At 38.6% G+C, this 21,499-nt stretch overlaps 2 protein-coding genes across 3 annotated transcripts; one reads left to right on the top strand and one right to left on the bottom strand.

Annotated features, from left to right (window-relative positions):
• The first annotated feature begins 425 nt into the window (after positions 1-425).
• Positions 426-6,427, top strand: LOC115686856 (65-kDa microtubule-associated protein 6). Its single transcript, XM_030612267.2, has 12 exons — positions 426-567; positions 1,642-1,845; positions 2,678-2,944; positions 3,522-3,737; positions 3,823-3,978; positions 4,065-4,224; positions 4,319-4,470; positions 4,621-4,708; positions 4,790-4,863; positions 4,948-5,022; positions 5,187-5,537; positions 6,080-6,427. The coding sequence occupies exons 1-11, from the start codon at positions 493-495 to the stop codon at positions 5,523-5,525; spliced, it is 1,806 nt and encodes a 601-aa protein (XP_030468127.1). The 5' UTR covers positions 426-492; the 3' UTR covers positions 5,526-5,537; positions 6,080-6,427.
• A 6,613-nt stretch (positions 6,428-13,040) lies between these two features.
• Positions 13,041-20,141, bottom strand: LOC115686857 (pectinesterase 31). 2 transcript variants are annotated; one of them, XR_008814815.1, is made up of 7 exons: positions 19,753-20,141; positions 19,537-19,641; positions 17,601-17,678; positions 16,059-16,246; positions 14,411-14,584; positions 13,445-13,725; positions 13,041-13,357 (listed from the first exon to the last, which is right to left on the bottom strand). XR_008814815.1 is itself a non-coding variant. In XM_030612268.2 (6 exons), exons 1-6 carry the CDS (start codon positions 19,993-19,995, stop codon positions 13,563-13,565), a joined length of 951 nt encoding a protein of 316 aa, XP_030468128.1. In that variant the 5' UTR covers positions 19,996-20,141; the 3' UTR covers positions 13,359-13,562. The 2 variants fall into 2 exon arrangements, 1 of the variants encoding a protein (XP_030468128.1); XM_030612268.2 differs by lacking the exon at positions 13,041-13,357 and having other exon boundaries at positions 13,359-13,725.
• Positions 20,142-21,499: the final 1,358 nt, after the last annotated feature.

Raw genomic sequence — 21,499 nt, 5'->3', positions numbered from 1 at the left:
CTCTCTCTCTCTCTCTCTCTCTCTCTCTAGATTAGCCTTACCTGAAGCTTTTACTCCGCACGGATCAAAGCTCCGTTCTTTAGCTTCTGCCGTGGGTTCCTCGTTCTGGGTTCGGACCGTTTCGAGGGGTTCTGTTGTAAAGATTCTTGCTTGGCGGTGAGGGAAAGCGGGGGAGCAAGGAACGGTAGCGTGTGTGGGTGTGTGTGTGGGTGTGTGAGCGTGGGTGTTTCGGCTCCAGATCTGGGCAAGAAGAGGTCGTTTCGAGCAATGGAGATAGAGACCGGAGTGTCTTGGCTTCTTGCGGCGTGACTCTCGCTTGAAGTGGAAAGGAGTGAGCTCGTTTTTGGTTTCTTGGAAGCTGCAAGTTTTGGAGTTTTTCGACGCCCCGTGTTCTCTGTTGGTTTCTTGTGGGCGGGGGGGGGGAGTGAAAACCTTGGTGGGTTTCTCATTTTCGCTACTCTGTAGAGAGAGAGAGAGGAATTGGTGTGAGAAATGCTGGCGATCGGTAGTCCTTCAAGCAGCTTGTTTTCAAGCTCCAGCTGCAATACTCTGCTCAGGGAACTTCAGGTCTTTCCTTTCACTCCTCTCTGTCTTTCCTTCCCAGCGTTTTCTTCTTCTTCTTCTTCGTTGTTTTTACTGTTTTTTTAATTCTTTCAAGATCTTTTTGTGAAGGCCGCTCGCTCTTTGATAGGAAAGGGAAATGTGTCATCTTTTTGGTGGAAAATCACTTTTTAATGATGGGTAGTTTTTTCCGTGACTTTATGCTGTTTTTACTCTGCTAAAACAAGAAAGCACTGATCTTGCTTTTTGATGAAATCATTGTTTGTTGGTCTATCGGAGCTTGTGTTGTTAGGATCCTTTTTCCTTTAATCCTTAGGCTAAACAGTCGTCTAACTACTTCCTGTTAGTCAAGTAATTCTTCCTGTAGTTCTCTCTGTTCATAAGGATTTCTAACTTCTTTTTAATTTATATGCTCCATACATTTGCTTTAAAGGATTGCTTTGTGGACGTTAGTGACATGAAATATTTTTCAGTGTAATGAATTTTAGAAGTTTGGCACTATATCATTTCTTTGTATGGGGTTAGCTTTTCTTCATTTTATGTGCTGTGACCGTGACTGCAAGTTGATATAGCTGTTTGGATTTCCGAATTGTGAATTAGCTTCTTGGCGAATTACAATTTCTTTTCCTTCGGTGAGCTTGCTTTCCAGTTTCTTCATGTTATTTGTTTCGGAATCTATTGGACTCTTGGGAAATTCCCTCCTTATTGGGATAAATGTCGAAAAGGAATTTTTGGTGTGTCAGAGTACGGGTTGACCTCAAGTTTCAGAGGAAGTGCTTTCGGCTAATATTTTTCTTAATAAGTCCGGCAACACTATCATTCTTCTTTATTGCATCAATGTAAAGAAAAAGAAACTAAAATCAACATATTATTGCAATAGTTCCTGGACTGTTTTTTAATTATCGTTTAAACCGAGGGGAAAGCTGTTAAATTTCTGTTAAACTGAACGGGACCTTCTGTTTAAGTCGATAGTCAAGCAATTCCAGTCAAATCTCAAGCTCATTAGTTTCTGTAGAAAGAGTGGGTGAGTGGACGATACATCATCTTTGATGATACTGAACCTGTTCTTTGTTGGAGCAGCAATTATGGATTGACATTGGAGAAAGTGAAGCCGATAAAGACCGCATGCTTATAGAATTGGAGGCTGAATGCTTACAAGTTTATAGAAGAAAGGTTGAGGAGGCTGCCAATGCCAAGGCTCGTCTACATCAGTCTGTTGCAGCCAAGGAAGCTGAGCTTGCAACACTTACGGCCGCTCTTGGAGATCTTAATATTCATTCGCCTGTAAGAGGAAATTACACGTAACATGTGATTTTGTTCCACAACGCAATTTCAGTCAAAACCTTTTTCCTGCCATCAGTTGCTGTTTCTCCTCTTTCATGTGTTCTGTGGCATGCTGTGTTGTCACTGTATCATTAACATTGAGAAGATAATCAACACCATAAAAGAATGTCCAAAGCCCATATTTTAAAGTATGTAAGTGAGATAAAATATTGCGCACCCTGTCAAGGGCATCCTGTTTAGGAATTTAGGTTGCCTTGTTGAAATTTGGATGCCAGTTGATCTTCAGTTGTTTGGGTTCATGAGGATGGATCAGATTGTCAAAAATAAATCTTATGCTGGATTTCACTGGGTGATTTTAATGAGCTGAACTTACACTTTTCTATTGTGCAAGAGGATGCTGCTACTGCAGAAATCTTAATAGAAGAAATGGCTGATTGATGGGTTAGTGATAGCACTTTCCTGTACAAAGCGATATGAAGAATTAATGTAACCAAACGCTTTCTTGAACTAACTGAAGTGTATGTAGCATGGCGTGATTGGTGGGTATTATGCTGCTTGATTGCATGGTCCATCAACACCTAATTTCGTTGACAAGTATGCTGCAGCATGTAAGATGGAGATAGATATAATTCTCATAAGTATATGAATCTGCACAGACTGTGACTTATAGCCAATTAAACCAATCCAAAGAGAACTTTCTTGTGTTGATCGACAAAATAATAATAGATATACCACAGTTTTTTGCTTAGTCTGAACAAACCTGGCAGATATCTTTAGATTTCTCTAGGCAATTTTCAGTTGCTCATGGAGCTGTTAATGCAAAATGTTACAGATTCAAGCTGAGAAGAGGTCAGCGTCATTGAAACAGAAACTTGCTTCTGTGACTCCTGTGGTGGAAGATCTGAGGAAAAAGAAAGAGGAAAGGATAAAACAGTTGGCTGACATACGGGCTCAGATTGAGAGGATCAGTGGAGAGATATCGGAGTACGGTTATGCAAATAATGGCGCAAGCAGTAGCCTGAGTCTGGATGAAGAAGACTTGTCCCTTAGAAGGCTTTCTGAATATCAAACACGCCTTCGCACTCTTCAGAAGGAGAAGGTATTTTTTGCTTGACAAATTTAGCTGATGCTCAAAACTCCTCCTCTATTCTTTTAAATTTTCCCTGGCTTGTTTGAGGCATAAGATGAAATACTTCAGCTTGAATACACGATTACTTTTGTGATCCTCTGGAGAGTGAGGAAAGATGGACCTCTTCTGAATACATGTCAGTCCAATATCTTTGAGCACGAAGAATAGTTTTGTCAACCCTATGCTAAGAAGAAGAGTTTTAAAGAATAGGTTGGCTGGTGACATGAAACAGGGGGAGTAGATTTGAAAAGAGAATATTCGGTAAAAGACACGATGCCTAGAAATTTCAGTTTCACTTTCGGCTTCTGTTAAGAGCATGTGAAGAAGCACCTTAATATAGGTTCTTTAAAGAACTCTATATAATTAACAGAATTAAATCCACTAGTACAGACCAAAACTTGAATTATGCATATTCTTCCTGGACTACATGTAGTATGGACATGGATGCATGTATGCACAAGGTGTCAGTCTTGTGTAGTGTGTTGTGTATCACTTGATTTCTCTACTGTTCTCAACTAATAGTATGATTATACTTGTTTCTTTGCAGTCTGAACGCCTTCAGAAAGTTCTAGTGTACATAAACGAGGTACATTCTCTCTGTGGCGTGCTTGGATTGGATTTTGGAAAAACTGTCAGCGAGGTGCATCCAAGTCTGCAAGGTACAGGTATTGAACAATCAACTAACATCAGCAATGGTACCCTGGAAGGTCTAGAACATGCCATTCGGAAGTTGAAAGTGGAACGCAAGTCTCGAATCCAGAAAGTAAGCTGAATCCTCAGTGTTATTGTTTCAGAGCGGTCATTAATCTTAGTTCTCACTTGTTTCAATCTGTATTGTTAATTCACAGGTTAAAGATATTGTTGCATCGTTATTTGAATTATGGAATTTAATGGACTCCTCAAACGAGGAGAGGAGTAATTTTTCATGGATCACATCCGTCCTCAGGTCTTCAGAAAGTGATATTACAGAACCAGGTGTTCTGTCAATGGAGTTAATTGAACAGGTTCGGAATGTGCCCTGTTTGTTGATGTGTTGTCCTTTTCTGTCATGTTATGTTTTTAATAATAAAAAAGGAAAACTTGCCGCCAGGCATCAGCAGAAGTGGATAGGCTCACTACTTTGAAAGCAAGTAGAATGAAGGAACTTGTCATGAAAAGGAGGTCAGAATTGGAAGATTTTTGCCGACTTGCCCATATTGTACCTGACACTAGCACCTCTGCTGAGAAATCCAATGCACTGATAGATTCTGGTATACTCTCTCAATCCTTGCCTTAGCGATTCCCTTTCTTCCACATAGTGTGTTTAACAAGAGAACCTTAAGTCACAAATTCTGCGCATTTCAGGGTTAGTAGATCCCTCGGAGCTTTTGGCAAATATTGAAGCACAGATAGTTAAAGTAAAAGATGAAGCTGAGAGTAGAAAAGAAATAATGGATAGAATTGACCGATGGCTCACTGCCTGCGAGGAGGAAAACTGGCTTGAAGAGTATAACCAAGTAAGCCAATGGTCTTAGAAAATGTGATCCCAAGCCAAGTACTTATAGTGTCTTATTATCATTACCGGATGAGATATAGCGGAAGTTGGTATTTCATTTAAACGTATCATATTACCAACCTCTGCCTACTAATTATGTGCTTGGTTTTAGGACGAGAACCGATACAATGCTGGAAGAGGAGCTCATGTTAACCTGAAACGAGCCGAACGAGCTCGAGTGGCTGTTAGCAAAATTCCAGGTGGTTGTCTCATCATACAATTTTTTTTACCCCAGTTTGGTGAACGACTTGTTCCTGTGGCTAAATAGCTGTTCCATGCAGCGATGGTTGACAATCTAATAAACCGAACACTGGCATGGGAAGATGAGAAAAGGGCTTTATTCCTTTACGACGGAGTGAGTACTTATGCAGTAAATCTTTTAACGTACACATTCTTGTTCTTTCTGGTACTTGATTTTCTTATGATAATGTCTTTAAAGGTACGACTGGTATCCATACTGGACGATTACAAATTGACCAGAAAACAGAAAGAAGAGGAGAAGAGGAGATTCAGGGTAATGTTTCATGTGTTATATCTGAGCGAAGCTCATGTTGATGATAAAAGTTCCGCTCTAATTTGACACTTCTAAAATTTTCTTGAAGAATTTAAATATCCCTGTCTGAACTGAATCAAGAAAGAAGTTTGAGTGAACACTTTCTGAACATATGGCTTTTACAGGACCAAAAGAAGCTTCAAGATTTGCTTCTAACAGAGAAGGAAGCCATGTACGGGTCTAAGCCCAGTCCGAGAAAAAGCAACAGCTTCAGGAAGCTAAATGGGTATTCTGCTAACGGGAATGGATCCATGACTCCGACACCACGCCGTAATTCAATGGGAGGTGCAACTCCAGAGCTCCTCACACCAAGATCATATTCTGGACGTCAAAATGGTCATTTCAAAGCAATGAGAAGGTTATCCACCGCTCCATTGAACTTTGTGGCCATATCTAAAGAGGACTCAATGTCAACGTATACATCCGTTTGCGGTTCCGAACTGGGGTCTCCACCACATCTCTGAAAACCTGCAATGGTACATCTGTCCTATAATATGCAATTCAAAATTCTGCGCATGTGTTCCTTCCCTAGTGAATAGTTTATACTGCAAGTAAGTTAAAAACTATATGCACCTCTTTTATATTTTGTCTTTGCATTCTCTTTGTTGAAGACACCCTTACTTTATGTTTTGCAGTGTTCACTTATTATCATCCTTTAGTGCAAACTCATTTAAACTAAGTAGCAGATGGTTGTGGCATTTAACTAGCCTACCACCTTATCTATGTTCTAGAAAACCTAAAAAAGGAGGAAACAGAGGCAATGTGTGTGTGTGCTGTGTTTTTTTAATTAAAAGAACGGCATTAATTTCATTAGAGTACAGGATGGACTATGATTGTCCTTTCAAGTTGAGCTCATCTATCTTTCCATTCGCTTGTATATTCATCAGCTTCGGGAATCTGATGACAACTTCGTGACCATTGATACTAATTTTGTTTTGGAGAGAGTTGATTTGTCACGTATTAATTGTTTCTCTGAGGGTTTAGACTCACGGTCCAGAAACTTCTTTTCTATTTCCAGGGACAGGTTACTTGTGCTGGAGATTCAGCGGCGACCTTGTGAATAGCGAAGGAAGTGTACACAGTAGCTTACCATTGTACTTTCTCAAAGTGACTTCTTCAGTGGTGTTAACTGACAGTTGAGGATGTGAATCAGGTGTTTTTCCTTGAGATTCTAGAAGCGAGTTAGCAATTCTGTGGATACGATGTGGCTTTCTTTTGGCGACTGCAAGTTATTGTTTCATAGATTGTAGGAATATATGGCGCATGAAGAAGTGAAAGTTTATATTTCATTTCGCGGGATTTTTTGTTATTCGGGAGTGTCGAATGTACATATATTCATCGTAAGTGTGGTTGATCTTGCTTTCAATTGTTGTCTGTTGCATTTTGCTTATTTTGTTAAGCAACTTGGATGGTTCTCTCCTCTTCTTTTCCCTCATTGATGGAAACAGAAGTTTTTTAGGAACGTCATGAGCAAATCCTTTGATCAAATTTTGGCAGTACAAGGAAAAAGTTGTGGGATTGGATAGTTTGCTGCAGTAGCTTTAATGATATCCTTTGTTTTACTAATATCTTGGTCACTATAATCAATTCCTATGTCTGCTGGACTACATGATCACAAATACACTGAAAATGTGGTTCAAGGTTTATACGTACATCCTGTCTTTGAAGATTTGAGTCGTGTTGAAGAAAACTCGGATCTCAAACGCCAAAAGCAAGATTATAAGTTAAAAGCAAGAATGTAAGTTGGTAAGTGAGATGAATTTGATTTAATTGACAACTTTATCAGAACAAAGGCTGGTAATTTACCGACACGATATTCATAAGCTGTAACATTAGCTGGTAACTTATTGACAATTAATTTGTTACACTCATGCTGGTTACAAAACAAATTACTAGCAATGCTTTAAAGTTAACAGCACTTGCCGGTCACAAACAATCTGTATATGTTATACTGCAAGAAACGATGAAATCGTCCTCAACAGACGATGAGCTGATGCAATGATATCTCGATTGTAACTTTTACAGTACTTAGAACTTAAATATACCTTGGCAACTATGCAGTGATGACATGTCTTCTGCTTCAGTGAAGATTGTATCACTATCTTCCTGAAATTATCATCACTTCACCGATAACATCTACAATCATCAGGTAAATATTAAACCAAGTATAGTTTTGGAATTATCAAAATCCCATAGGGAGTTTTCCCAATAGTTAGTAATTTATCCAGTCAAAAATTGGTATATCACTTAAAAAAAGGTTGGTAATTTGATGTGATCTTTCATAAATTTAAAATATTTGCAAGAAAAGTAAATATAAGTTTGTGAAGAGATTAAGATAATTTTTGTTGTTAGAGATAAGAAAAGTTGGTAATTTGAATAAACCAAATACATGACAGTACTTGTTAAGAGAGCCAAGTATGAGCTCGTGAACAAATCCAGTAAGATTTACCTTTACTCAAAAGCTTAAGCTTATGAGTTATGGACCAACTAGAATATATCAACTATTCCAGATTACACCAATTCTTCGATGTGTGACTTTCTAACAATAACTCAACATGTATCTTAACACTACAAACTAGCTCAAATTAAAGTTGGTAAGGCAAAACTATTTAGTAATTTAATCGGAGAAAAGTTGGTAATCACACTAATTAAGGTGGATAATTTCTAAAAGGAGTTAGGAAATTAACAAGTTGGTAGATAATGCAAATAAAAGTTGGTAAATATTTTTAAAAAATAAATAACATTAGCAGTTAACTCAAATGAGTGTTGGTAAACTCAAATTGGATAGTAACTTAATCAGCGAAACGTATTGACCAGAAAAAAATCAGCGAAAAGTTGGTAAGTTCCCTAAGTAAAGGTTGGTAGTTTCATATTATTTATGGTAAATTTAAGGCGTTGATAAGAAAGATAAATAAAAGCTGGTAAAAACTAAAAAGTAAAAGAAGTTTTTTTTTTTTGGTCAGAGATAGGAAAAGTTAATAATTTTAATAAAGTTCAATAAATGTCAATAACCAACTCAAGTACAAGTGGGTAACGCAAAGTTAGTTAACTTAATCGGAGAAAAATTGGTAATCACTCTAATTAAGTTTGATAACTTCTAAGAAGAGTTGGATTTGACGAGTTGGTAGGAAAGCCAAATTAAATTTGGTAAATTTAACTAAAAATTCAAATAAATGTTGATTGGCAACTCAAATGAGAGTTGTTAAACCACAACTAGTAAGTAACCTAATGGAAGAAAACTTGGTAAATTAAACAAGTATAAATCAATAAATTGATATAACAGTTGACAAATTGAAGGCATTTGTAAGAAAGGCAAATAAAAGATGGTATATTAATCAATAACAAAAGTTGATAAATTAAAAAAAAAATAAATGTTGATAAGTATGTGAAATTAGAGTTGGTTAACCCAAAAGTAATTGGTAATTTAATTTTTTAAAAAAGTAATCACTCAAAAATAGATTAATAAATTAACATAAGAGCTGTTAAATTTAAGGATTTGGTGAGAAAGTCAGATGAAAGTAGGTCATTTGCAAACTGTCTGAAAAGTTGGTAATTTCAAAAACTTGTTGGTATGTTACCAACAAATTGCACAAAAATCAGGTGATTAGTTCATCAACCTTCTTTTTTTTTTTTTGTGAGATGATTTTTTACTTAGTAACTAAGCTCCTATTTCTATCACCGAAATAAAAAATAAACCAAAGCATGGTAATAGAAATTTTCTAGTGTAAGAAAATTCTTAGCTTTTTGGGGAACCAATTAACCAATTTCTTAGTTAAGTACATAACTAATTTTATCATCCTCGGAGTTTTCATAAAATAATATCTATAGTATCTTAATATTCTCTAATATGAAATGATATATAGCTAGATTGTTGTAATGTGTCCAACTTACAAAGACTTTTAAAAGAAGTGGAAAATGTGAAGAACACCTTTTAAGTAAATAAATGCAAAAAGAAAAAAAAAGAAATCTTTTCAAAATCCTTAAGGAAGAATTTGGTCTTCATTCACAAAAAAAAAAGACAGAAAAATTAAGAGGCCACAGACATCTTTTCAAAGCCCTTTTCTCTGATGGCTGGCCACCTGAAGCGACTAAAAAATTCCAAAGTCATGCCTTGCAAGACCCGTCAAATGGTCAACACATCAAGTGCAACCGTTAATGATTGTGTCCATCATGTCGGGAGCGCAAAAGGCAGTGCCGCAGTGGTAATGCAAATGTACTTCCTTATATTTACAGTGAGGTGGATCTTACTGTAGTGGCATTGATATCCGCAAATTGTGTAGATATTTACGATGACAAACTATAAAGAAAGACAAACGATTTTGGCTAATGTGCAGAGATATTGCATGCTCTATAGATCCTGTAGATGGAGTTTTTGTCTGAATAATTAATGACCATAACGATGTCTAAGGGTCCGGATGGATGGGTTGGACACCTGATTTGCAAAGTGATTAGATGTAATGAAGTGAAGTTCTCTCTTGGATGCCTAAAAGATTTCCTTTAAAGTTGTTTGCTCATGTTACTACCGGGAATTTACTGAAGACTGCTAAAACCTTTTCGAATTTTCACCTCCTAGCTTGTTCATGGATTATCCAGGAAGCTAAGCTGCTGGTTGCTTCCCATGATCTCGGCGATGTCAAGGAATGCAAGACGGCGATGTCAAGGAATGCAAGACTAAGAGAAGTGAAATTGAAATGCAGAGAGTGAGAAATTTGTTGCACTAGTTGCCAAGATTGCAGAGAAGGAAGCATGTTGATGGAAGTTGACCAATCCTTGGCTTCAAAAGGTCAACACCAGATGGGTACAATTAATTCAAGGGATAATGACATAAACAGTCCCTGAATTTTGATCAAATGTGCAATTTGGTCCTTGAACTTTTAATTTATTTAATGTAGTCTTTGAATTTTAGCCTAATGTTCAATTTAGTCCATGAACTTTTAATATGTTCAATGTGATCTTTGGACTTTTAGTACATGTTCAATTTAGTCCCTAAACTATATGAAAATGTTCAATGTAGTCCCTGAACTTGAATTAATAGAAGGACTACATTGAACATTGTCAAATAGTTCAGGGACTAAATTGAACATGTATTAAAAGTTTGGGGACCACATTGAACAAATTAAAAGTTCAGAGACTACATTGAACAAATTAAAAGTTCAAGGACCAAATTGCACATTGGATCAAAGTTCAGGAACTGTTTGTGTCATTTTCCCTTAATTCAAGGAGGTATTCTGATATACATTGGAAGTTGTCAGTTCTTGGATAACTCCAGATAAAATATATTAGTGAGATCCAAGCAGTGCGACTTGGAAAGGTTGCCGAGCTGAGAAATTGTTTCCATGAAAACCTGCAAAGGTGAGGTTGTACTCCAGTCTCTGCAGAACACAGAGGAATTGGGGGAGCGTTACCTCCCAAGCTGCACTTATATGGAGGATGTTGTACTTGTGTGGTATTTGATAGGAGCAAGTTAGAATCATTGGTTTAAAATTATGACTGATTATCATGAGTGGAAGTGAACAAGCATAAAAAGTGACTACTGTAATAAGTGATCACAAGCATTTCTGAATAGTTTTGTTTTCTACTTAGATAATAAAAAATGCACAAATAGAATACACTCTAAAGTTCAAATTCAGTACTAGAATTGCTTTTAAAATTTAAAGTGGGCTCATTTAGTTGTTATTAATTGACCAACACATAATGATTTTACTACTATCAAATTCAATTGTAAATTATACACTGCTTTTATTGTTCAATGTTTGCCCGATTAGTTGTTAGTAGAACTGGTCACTGGGTAAGCACAACCAGGTCCTTAAAGATCGGGCCGGAATTTTTACCCAAACTTGCCCATCATTATACATTAATACATAAATCTTCTGGTTGAGTCGAGCCAACTTTCTCACTAAATGCCCTTGTCCAAGCCTATCCAAAAGTCTTCAGGCCCTTGTGGATCGAGCAAGGTTGGACTTTGGCGGGCCGTGTACAGCCGGCCAATGATCGGGTCTAGTTGCTAGTAAGTTATCGATGAAATAATGATTTTACCGCTATGAACTTCACGGTACAATATTATATACTCATGAATTTTACAAATATGCATAAAAATTTACCATAGAATTCAGCGATTTATATCTGAAATTATACATGTGGATCAAATTACCAACATGCATGGCAACTCACCAAAGATTGACATGTTTGCAGTGTTGGGACCGACCATATATGGAGTTTACCGATGCGAGAAAGGTAACTAGCTGGACGATATTGTAGTATGACAGGGATAAATTTTTGGGATATGTTCACTAGAAATCCTAAAATTTGTCACAAAAGTGTAATTGAGTCCTAAAACTTGCAAAAAGTGTAATCAAGTTCTAAAACTTGTCAAATTGATTCAATCGAATCCTAAAGTTAACACCGTCCAATTGACTAACGAAAAATGTTGACGTGGCTTTTTTTTAAATATTTTATCCTACATGGCAATGACGTGACTTATTATTATTTTAATATTAATTTTATTTAAATTATATTTAAAAAATAAGCCAAATGAAAAAAAAAAAAAAAGTTAGAGGAGGAGGAGGACAGGCGAGGAGGGAACCCTCCCTCCGGCGACCCCAGCCTGCCGTCCCCCCACCCTCACCGGCCCCTCCCGGCGATGGTGGGGCGGTGATGGCGGCGGGGAGGGCAAGCCCTCCCTCCCCGCCGGTCCTCCTCCCTTTTTTAAAAATTTGCTTATTTTTATATTTAATTTAAATAAAATTAGTATTAAAAATTAAATTTGGGCCAAAACGACATCGTTTTAGCCACGTAGGAGAGAGAAAATATTAAAATAAGCCATGTCAGCGCCAGGTCATCATTTTCCGTTAGTAAATTTAACGGTGTTAATTTTAAGATTCATTTGAACCAATTTGACAAGTTTTAGGACTTGATTGCACTTTTTGCAAGTTTTAAGACTCAATTGTATTTTTTTGCAAGTTTTAGGACTTCTAGTAAACATATCCCTAAATTTTTTATTACATGCTTTTAGGCCGAAATAAAGAACAGGGTGTTGAGGTCCATTTCTTAAGAATAAAATGTAACTTGACAACTCTCCAGCCGTGATGACAGGCTTCTGAGTCAGTGGGACTGGAATTTCGGTTCATGAAGATGGACCATGCATCATTGTCCATTGAACATATACTTGATCTTGTAATAGCAAGAGAAGAAAATAGCTGAAGAACAATGAGTACATCTCCTTTGTTAATTACTCGAAGCTTCTAACGGGTAAGTTCATCTTACTATCGGGAGCGAAATGCAAGAACTTGTTGTAATTTCACAACAAGGCCAACGGATGCATCGAAAAGGGAAGAGAAAATGTGGATCTTTTAGAGAGAGAGAAATTTACTTACTAAATAAGCTCCAATTTGCATGGTGGAAATCGAAAAGCTCTCGCGAGCCAAAGCATGGTAATCATTTGCGTGCTATCCGTTGCCCGAAAGCATGAGATCCTCTCAGACAGTTTGAAATGTAGTATGCTGCAAAATCCCAAGAATACTACCCCGAAACCCTGTCCCGGTGCCGAGCAGAACTAACAACATTGAAGTCGCCTTCATCTCTACTTGAATTGTCATCTGGTCTGCCGTTATCATATTGCTCATCTTTAGAACAAATTTTCAAATGAGGAGCTCCACAACAGCCATTGTTGCCGCAATAAACGAGAGAGAATTCGCATGGACGGCAGTACTTCACTCCATTTGAAAACCTCAACCGATTCCCTTATATATCAAGAGTATTTAGCAAATGCAGGGGCAAACACCAACTTCAAGTGTTTGCTCTATAGAGTTGCCACACCACACTCGGTCTAAGCTCAAAGGCTCAGGATTGGTGGAAATAAAAGCTAGATTCATCAGTTAAAAAACTACAGGATTCAGTAAATGCAGAGGGTAAAAATTAATTCCTAGTGTTTGCTCTATAGTTACCACGCCACACTTGGTCTGAAGCTCAAAGGCACAGGATAGTAGAAATAAAAGCTAGATTCATCAGTAAAAAGGCTTCCAGTTAAATTTAGTCTTGCAATGCTCAAGAACTATAAAGATTCTACATCAACCGTATGGATACAATAGAGACTCAAGAACACGAAACTCCCGTTTAAACCAAGTTGATTGAGTTGCAATGGATAATAGTTCTATAGGTTGGATTGCATTTGGTCAATTCGTATAAATAACGGGTTACTCAGGTCTACCGTATTCAACCCACCCGTCCGTCACCTCTACTAATAAGATAGAAAATGGCATCAGAGGAGTGCTTATTCTGCTTGATCTCAAGACAATAACTGCACCATGTAAAGCATCACACATCCAATAGCCACATAATTATGATCCCTCCTCAGACCAGACAAAGAGCCGAGTGGTCCGAGCACCTCACACCAACAGCAATCCATTATCCCCACGTCCAGACATCAAGTTACATCCCCCCGTACATTCTTGGCCTAACGTTCAGAATCCAAATTTTTTGAAAAAGTGACACCTCGAAACCATCTAGGCAGAAAATGGTATCCTAATGGCCATTCTCTGAGCAAGCCAAGGATTCTCGGGGTCAGGGTCGATGAAGTTATGCATTAGGAACTGTTCTGCTTCTTCATCAACCAGTTCTCTAGCCCATGTCACACGTTTTGAGGGACAACTGCCTGGCCCAAAGCACCTGCATTTGATCAGGAATGTATGAGTCATGGCTAGTCATAACATGCGCAGAGAAGACATCTGAGAAAATAGAATATAATCATCCAATCTAGCATTTACTTGCACTTTCAACTAGAATAATTAGCCAAAAAAGTAGGTTGTTGACATACCCCATCAAGAAGCATATACCAAGTGTATACTTTGTTTATACTAGACAAAAATTCAATGGATCCAGAATACATTACTTGATTTGGTTGTATATCTGTTTTTTTGCATCAAATGTAAAAAAGAGCCACAAACATCAATTCTTTTTGTATGCATCCCACCACATTTCATTGTTCTTAGTCCTCAATTAAAAACATAAGTATCGCAACCCCTCCACTTACCCAGAAAAAACGCTAATAACCAAATCCAAGAAACCTACCTTTACCCAGAAAAATAACGCTATAACTCAAATCAAAGAAACCTACATCTTTTTTTCATTCTTTAAGTTCATCAATATTTTAGTGGCTCACGAAGTTAGTAGAGTAGGCAAACCAAGATGCTTAGGAATGCTCAGAACATGCAGGTTTTCCACAAAAATCTCAAGCCACAGCCAGATTATATCACAAAAACAAATTTGAATTTGCCATTTAGCAGTACCCACGCCTCTCCTAGATATGGAATGTGCTCAATGCGAAAATCCCCAGAGTCCGAAGAAAACATACCTGTATTCATAAAAGCAAGCAGTTCTTTCATTCTCAGTTTTTCCCCAATTATTCCAGCCCACTTGCTTGATACAAGCATCCATGTATGTGTATGCATATACCACCCTTCCGAAAGGTCCCCATGGTCGTCCCAGATATGTATATGAAGTTCCTCCAGTGCCAGTGATGACACATCTGCATCAGCATTGCAGAATTTCATTGGTAAAAAATGCAGCCATTTAGTGATCATACACACTTTGAATTTGATGTTATTTCCTCCCACTTGGACATTATTGTTCTCCTTTACAATTAATATGGGATAAGTGCAGTAGAAGTTTTAAAACTTGTAGTGGTAGTGTAATCAAATCCTAAAACTCTCAAAGAGAGTAATCATCCTAAAACTTGTCCAATCAATGCAATCAAGAATTTTGTAGCTTCGTCTGATTCGAGTGACAAAAAATGGATTTGTCACATTTTTTCAAGGCCAAAAATATATAAAGAAGGCTAACTATATTTAAAAAGAACAAGGAGAGAGAGAGAGAGACTTTAAAGGGGCGGCGGCACCTTGACTGACAAGGTCCGTCCACCCCGGCAACCCTTGGCCTGCCACAGGCAATTTGTAAGTGAACACATGTTCTGTACTGGGACTTTAATGGAGAAACCCTCCTCATCACTAACCACAATAAGAGCAGTCTTCTTTCCAGTACATTGATCCAAAAACTTACCGTTCTTCTCAGAACTATTAAATTGAGCAATCAATTCAATATCTTTATCAGCTTTCTTCTTCGAATTGGAACCTCGCCAGCAATCCTCGGACCAATTCACAAAAAGAACAGAAAAACAAACCTGGTTTCTCACAAAATTCGCAGCCTTATATATACAAAAACTTAATCTTTCAACAACTGAAGCCTCAATTCACTAGATTGCAAGCGTCAACAGTCAATTCAATGGCATGTAATTAAACTGTCAACCGAAAAAGAAACGCTAATTGTAGAGTGTGGAATCAAACAGGGTTGACAGACCTCAGCGAAGGCACCGCCAGCCTTCAAACTTCCCCTGGTCATGTGATCTCTCTCTCGCTCTCTCTCTCTCTCTCTCTCTCTTCAAGTTCTGTTTTTCTTTTACATTTTTTTCCCCTTTTCTTGATGTGGCACTCATTTGACCACACACCAGAGCCTTATATTCTCAAAAATATTAAAAAATACCACATCAACATTTTCTGCTATTTAAATTGGACAGAGCTAACGAGGGGCCTTGATTGCACTACTTGGACAAGATTTGGAATTGATTGCATTTATTTGAGAGCTTTAGGACTTGATGGAACTTGGACTTGATGGCATTTATGCAACAAGTTTCAAGACTTCTAGTGCACTTATCCCATCAATATATATACAGTTTGTGGAATAAAGGGTGTGAATTTTTTCCCCAGTGAAGGATGATAATTTATCTTGTCGTATAAGTGCTCTGATTGCATACACACTGGCTCCACTCACTGCTAGAAAGGTCTAGACATCAGCATGAAATGCAATTAGGTAGCAGAAAACACTAATTCATCTTTGATAGCAGCAATCAAGTGCACCAAGTATAGTCTATGTTGAATGCACAAAAAGAATCAACAGATAAATTCAATTCTCCTTTCAAAAAATAAGCAAGATGGGGGCTTAAGGACCTTAAGAAAATATAACCAGTCAATTCCTGAGAAGACTTCCTGCTTTGTGCTGTTATGAAACCTGCTGACTTGCAATGGATATGACAGTGCTCCAAAAGAGCAGTACTATTGCCAAAGATGAAGTCTACACTTCCCTCGATGTAGCAATCTCTTAAATACTGTTTCCCGTAATGCAAGTACAATGTATCCTGCATCATTAACAGAAAAACCGGTGATCCGGTTAGTAAGTTCCCGTTCCACAGTGACTAGTCCACCGGTCACTTTTACTCCATCTACAGCAAACAATAGACCAGAGAGTCACAAGTTTGAAGATCAAATCAATGGAAGAGATCGGACAATTCATTGTGTAATCTCTATGCTCATTGCTAGTTGGACGTAGGCTATTTGCAGCAGTCACAGTAATGCCACTAAATCGATTGTAGTGATAATTGATCCTCATAAAAAACCTGATTCTCTCACATTATACAGATTATCATGCAGAATGGTACAACATAATAGGCAGTGGCTAAGTAGCATCTGCTTTAGGAGCACATTCTCGTATACTGTGCACTTATCGAAGATGAAGCAAATTTTCTATTGGACAGGGATAAATAATTACATTCACATTTTTGCCTCGAGGCAACACGTCCATCAAAGAATCAAAGAGAAGTTTACTTTAACCTTTGTCACATCATGCAAGTATTACAACGATCATGAAGGAAGGATAAAATTTGGTGGTCATTATATTGATTAACCATGCTGCCCTTTTTCTCACTCTAACACATCCTCAGATGACTCTAGGTGTTTTGAATTTTCATGATCACAATAACATGTGCTTCCTCATCACTAGTGATCAAGACAAAGTGTTTAGTACCATTGCTGACAGAATTGATCTTGTGGCCTAAGTGTGACTACCTTCAGGTAGTCTAGATCAGCTAGTGTTTCATGTGTTATAGTTGAAAAGAGAAGTTGGAAGCAAGGAAGAGGCTTGTGCCTCCTTGCAAAAGCTATCCATTTTGTAGCAGGACCAAAGCTATCGTGGATAGGAGAACTGTTAAAAGAAACAAAGTAGCAATCCCTCAAATTTTGAGTTTAGCGATCTGATTGGTCCCCTGAGGAAGTTATTTGGGAGGATTATTGTTTCATTTAAGCTCACTTCCCTTCATTCTTCCTTGAGGAAAAAGAAGTGACCAACCAATACATAGTTTAATAACCTGGACGTTAACGATGATGTAACTTGAAAAAGCAAGATGCTGTGGATGTAGAATTAGTTCTACTGTACAGGCTCTACCAGGGGACACAGGGTAATCCCATAAGCTAGTTATGATGAATGAATACGTAATTTCACCCAAACATTGCTAGTTATGACGCACGAATATGCAAAGATATCTCCATCGATTTCTCCTCTATTTTCACTCCTTTCTTCCTCCTTCTAAAAGTTTCCCTACATCAGCTTCCATTTTTTCTTTCTTTTTATTTTTTTCAGGAAGCTTGGGACTCAGGTCTCAGCAGATTCCAATGACTAGACAATAAAAAAACTCCAAGATGAAATGATGACTTTACCTGCCAACCAAGAAACCTGCAGTTGTAGAAGGCACACCTGTCTGCTGTCACCCTAATAGCCACAGCTTGGCCTGAACCCTGCTAAAAAGAAATCTGATTACACACAACACAATTCAAAAGGAATACATAACAATGTTCACACCTCAAAGAACACAAATTAGGTAAAAATATCTTGAAATTGCAGAAGATAGAATGCCGCCCATGCCAAGTCCCACACTGCCTCAATGCTGCAACCGCTCTCGCAATTCCACCATCTTTCGTTTCATTTTTCCCTTTTTACATGCTTTAAGCTCAAGAGAGCCTTTTAACAGTATGTCATTACATATCACTACACGGAAGCAAAGACAAATTGATCAGGAATGGGTTCTGTTAGTATTAGACCCAGCCAGGCACCATAGGTTGACTTACCTATTCCCTTAGGTTTCAATAGATTAAAGAAGATAAATAGTTCACACTCGAATCTGTGGAAAGTGAAGAATGGCGACACTAATGACGTAACTCCATGTGTCAAACAAAGGGATAATGACTAGGATGCTGACAAGGCAATGCACCAATTGGCAGTCGATAAATGACATGGTAGGACAACACTAGCATTAGCTGTACTATTGAAATGGGATTAATATGACGGGCCACTGCATGCTGACGTGGCAGTGATTTGTCAGATCTGGCCTGTCGTGGTGATGGCATGTTGATGACGTCCAGAATGCACACTGATGTGGCAGACAACTTGTTGCATAACTCAATACGAAAAGGTATGCTTCATATCATTCTAGCTTGCGCACATATTTTGTAATGGTTACATCCCTAGTTGTCTATTTAGATGATACAGTACTAATGGCAATGACAAAAATAGCATTTGTCGGTAAAGTGCCAACTGAGTAATTACTTTCAAACGAAGGAACTTGGGTTGTTAAGGTACTTCATCAATATTAAAATAGCGAGATCTAAACAAGGGATCAATCTTTCTCAAAGGAAAGTGTGTCACTAAACTTTTGGAGGAAATGAGACTTTTGGAAGCAAACCATGTAGATCTTCCTATGGATCCAAGTGCCAAACTTCAAATATATAATGGTGTCCTCGCATAGGAGAGGAGTGGATAAACCTCACAGTGGCATGACCTGTTATTACGTGTGCAATTGGAGTTCTCAGTCAATATATGGAGAGCCCTGAGAAGGTGTCTGCTGAGTTTTGTGTTATCTAAAAGTGCTCTAGAAAAGGTCGATGCGAACCTCCTAATTCTCCAAGAAAAAGTATATTGATGTAATGATGCTCCAAGAAAGTCCTGGCTCGCCTGAAACCAACTTCATTTCCACCTTCATTTATGCGCCAAGGAGGAGTCTGAGTCACACGGTGAGGTTTAGTTCCCTTACGTATTGGCACAAACCAAATTCCAAGTTTACTTTCACAATCCATGCTTAGAAGCAGGAACTTCCATCGACTTTTCCACTACCCAAATTCCAGGTTTACTTTCACAATCCATGCTTAGGAGCAGGAGCTTCCATCAACCTTTCCACTACCCTTACTGCCACCTCTAATCCTAACCAATGATATTCCAGGTTTGCCCAGGTCAGGGATGTTGCTGTCCACCGTCTGAAGGAGGAGCTGAGCCCACTTGAATATACTTAGTAGCTAAGTTGTCAAGCGAGAGTCATTTGTTAGTTATTAGGTGTCCCGTCAGTAACTTACAGTTAATCCGACAGAGAACTCTGTGACCGAGAGAATTGTTTCACAAACTCTACTTGACAAGTTTAAGAATCCAAGAAACAAATGAAATTACAATCTCTTTTACTATTCTCTCCTTATCTTCTCCGCCCTCCTTCCTCTCTCCCCTTCTCCTCCTCTCTCTACTCTCGGACATTCTAACAAATATCTGTCGGTCCACCACATCAGCAGCAGCAAAAGAACGAGAAAAATACCTCCAAGTCCACCTCATTACCTCAGGAGCCGAATTCTCAAAAGTGATGTTCTCAGCAATGAAATCTCCCCCTTCCACGATCGTGCTCCCACACCCGAACGTCCCCGTCCCGATCACACGAGGCGCCTGAAGAAGACAATGCCGACCATCCAGGCATCAGCCGCAATCAAAGGGACCCCACTCCACGGCAGTTCCGGAAAATCACACGGAATGGAGAAGGGAAGCTCGCGGGTTTACCTGGTGGTGGTCGATTTTGGAGGCGGTGTTGTGCCAAGTGAGGACGGTGTCCTCGGGCCCGACCCCGGCGAGGGTGATGAAGTTCTTGGTCTTGGGCACGTACACGGGCTGCCTGTACACGCCGGGCGACACCCGGATGACGGTGCGGCGGGCGTTGCCGAGGGGGACCGCGTCGATGGCCTCCTGCACCGTGCCGAAGTCGCCGGTACCGTCCGGCGCCACCGTTATCACCCGAGCAGCCATTGATGAGGGCGGTGGTGGTGGTGGTCGTCGCGCGCTCCCGGGGTGAAGTTCAGTGGGTAAAAAAGCTGAGAGGATGGACCTTGGGACAAACAAGAACGGGGGACTTTGCCTGCTATGGAGGGAATGAATCTTCCTCTGTCACCCGCGACCTTTTGTTTCAACAAGCTTCTCTCTTTTCTTGTCTGTGGTAATAAAACGAAATCGGTGCGGACGTGATAAATTTAAGCTTAAATTAATTTTTTCTCTATCGAAAATCTTAAATTGGGACATCTATTATAAATTTACCCAACATCACTAAAAACTCCAAACTGGTATATTTGTGATAATTTACCTTTCGTTAATTCCCGTTAAATTGGATTAATACTAAGAAAAAAATCATAAACTGGTATATCCGTGACAAATGGAGGGTAAAACCCCAAACTTGTACACCCGTCAGCTGACACGTGTTATTTAACTTAGCAATTTGACAATAAAATTTAACGGAAACTAATGGAGGGTAAATTTATCACAAGTGTACCAATTTGGGATTTTCGATGATCAAAATATTAGTTTGGCGTAAATTTATCGTAGATGTACTAATTTGGGGTTTCATTGGCATTAACCCTTCTTTTTTTTAACTTGGAAATTCTTCTCTCTTTTTTTGCCAATTTTTGAAGAATTTATTGCATTTTTTAGCACATTATTTTGCGCACTTTAACAACACCAGTGTGTGGAAAGGTTTAAAATTATGATTCGTAGTCATAATCTTAAGCTTTGATAACGCGCGTTTCATTACAATCCACACATAATAATAAGCTTGAAGATATCAAGCTAACACTATTAATATTCATTAATGTTCAAATTCTAGTGATATTGCCTCAACATTTTTTTATTAGGGATGGATGATGATGATGGGAATCTGACTTCCCAAAAAACCAAAAAAGAACAAGAAAAAGAAATTCACTGCATTTGACTACATTTACAGCATTTTTCTCTGCAATTTTCACATTTAGATGAGTTAACTAGGGGTACAGTGCCGGCAAACTGATTAACTTAGCGCTGTGCGAAGCACATGCCAGTACTGTAGGAAGTTGAAACTTCGCCTTTGTCACCCCAGACGAGGGAGACTATTATACCTGCTAGCTTGGAGGTAGCCAGCCGAAGCCGACGTGATGTTTACCTTCACCACCCAAAGGCCCCCAATTACTATCCCTATCTCTGTCTTCCCGGAGTAGTGAGGAATACGACCCCTTTTGTGCTCTCTAAGGAGGATACCTTAGAGATCCCAATCGGAATCTCACTGCATTTGACTACGGGTGCGCATGAATACCATTCTGTGCCCGGGAGCTATTTCTGAACAGAAATGATTTTTTTTTATTCTGTGCCCGGAAACAATTTCTGAGTATTTGAAGGCGTTTGATAAACTGTCCAAAATTTCTATTCCTAGAGTAGAAAAGAACAGAAATGCGTTTGGTAACTACACACAATTTCTGTTCCCAAATAATATTTTAATAATATTTTGAAT

The sequence above is a fragment of the Syzygium oleosum genome, unplaced genomic scaffold (assembly GCF_021117445.2).
Source record: "Syzygium oleosum isolate NSW1041296 unplaced genomic scaffold, Sole_v2.1 Sole_v2.02, whole genome shotgun sequence".
In the NCBI taxonomy this organism is placed as follows: domain Eukaryota; kingdom Viridiplantae; phylum Streptophyta; class Magnoliopsida; order Myrtales; family Myrtaceae; genus Syzygium; species Syzygium oleosum.
This window is presented reverse-complemented; position numbering and strand designations above follow the sequence as displayed.

What these genes read in the sequence shown, in the direction of transcription:
- LOC115686856 (XM_030612267.2), top strand. Translation starts at nt 493, where the DNA reads ATGCTGGCGATCGGTAGTCCTTCAAGCAGCTTGTTTTCAAGCTCCAGC. An exon ending in CTCTGCTCAGGGAACTTCAG is followed by an intron (nt 568 to 1,641) that starts GTCTTTCCTTTC and finishes TTGTTGGAGCAG; the next exon opens with CAATTATGGATTGACATTGG. An exon ending in GCACTCTTCAGAAGGAGAAG is followed by an intron (nt 2,945 to 3,521) that starts GTATTTTTTGCT and finishes GTTTCTTTGCAG; the next exon opens with TCTGAACGCCTTCAGAAAGT.
- LOC115686857 (XM_030612268.2), bottom strand. Translation starts at nt 19,995, where the DNA reads ATGGCTGCTCGGGTGATAACGGTGGCGCCGGACGGTACCGGCGACTTC. An exon ending in CCAAAATCGACCACCACCAG is followed by an intron (nt 19,642 to 19,752) that starts GTAAACCCGCGA and finishes TGTCTTCTTCAG; the next exon opens with GCGCCTCGTGTGATCGGGAC. An exon ending in GCAGGTTTCTTGGTTGGCAG is followed by an intron (nt 16,247 to 17,600) that starts GTAAAGTCATCA and finishes TTAATGATGCAG; the next exon opens with GATACATTGTACTTGCATTA.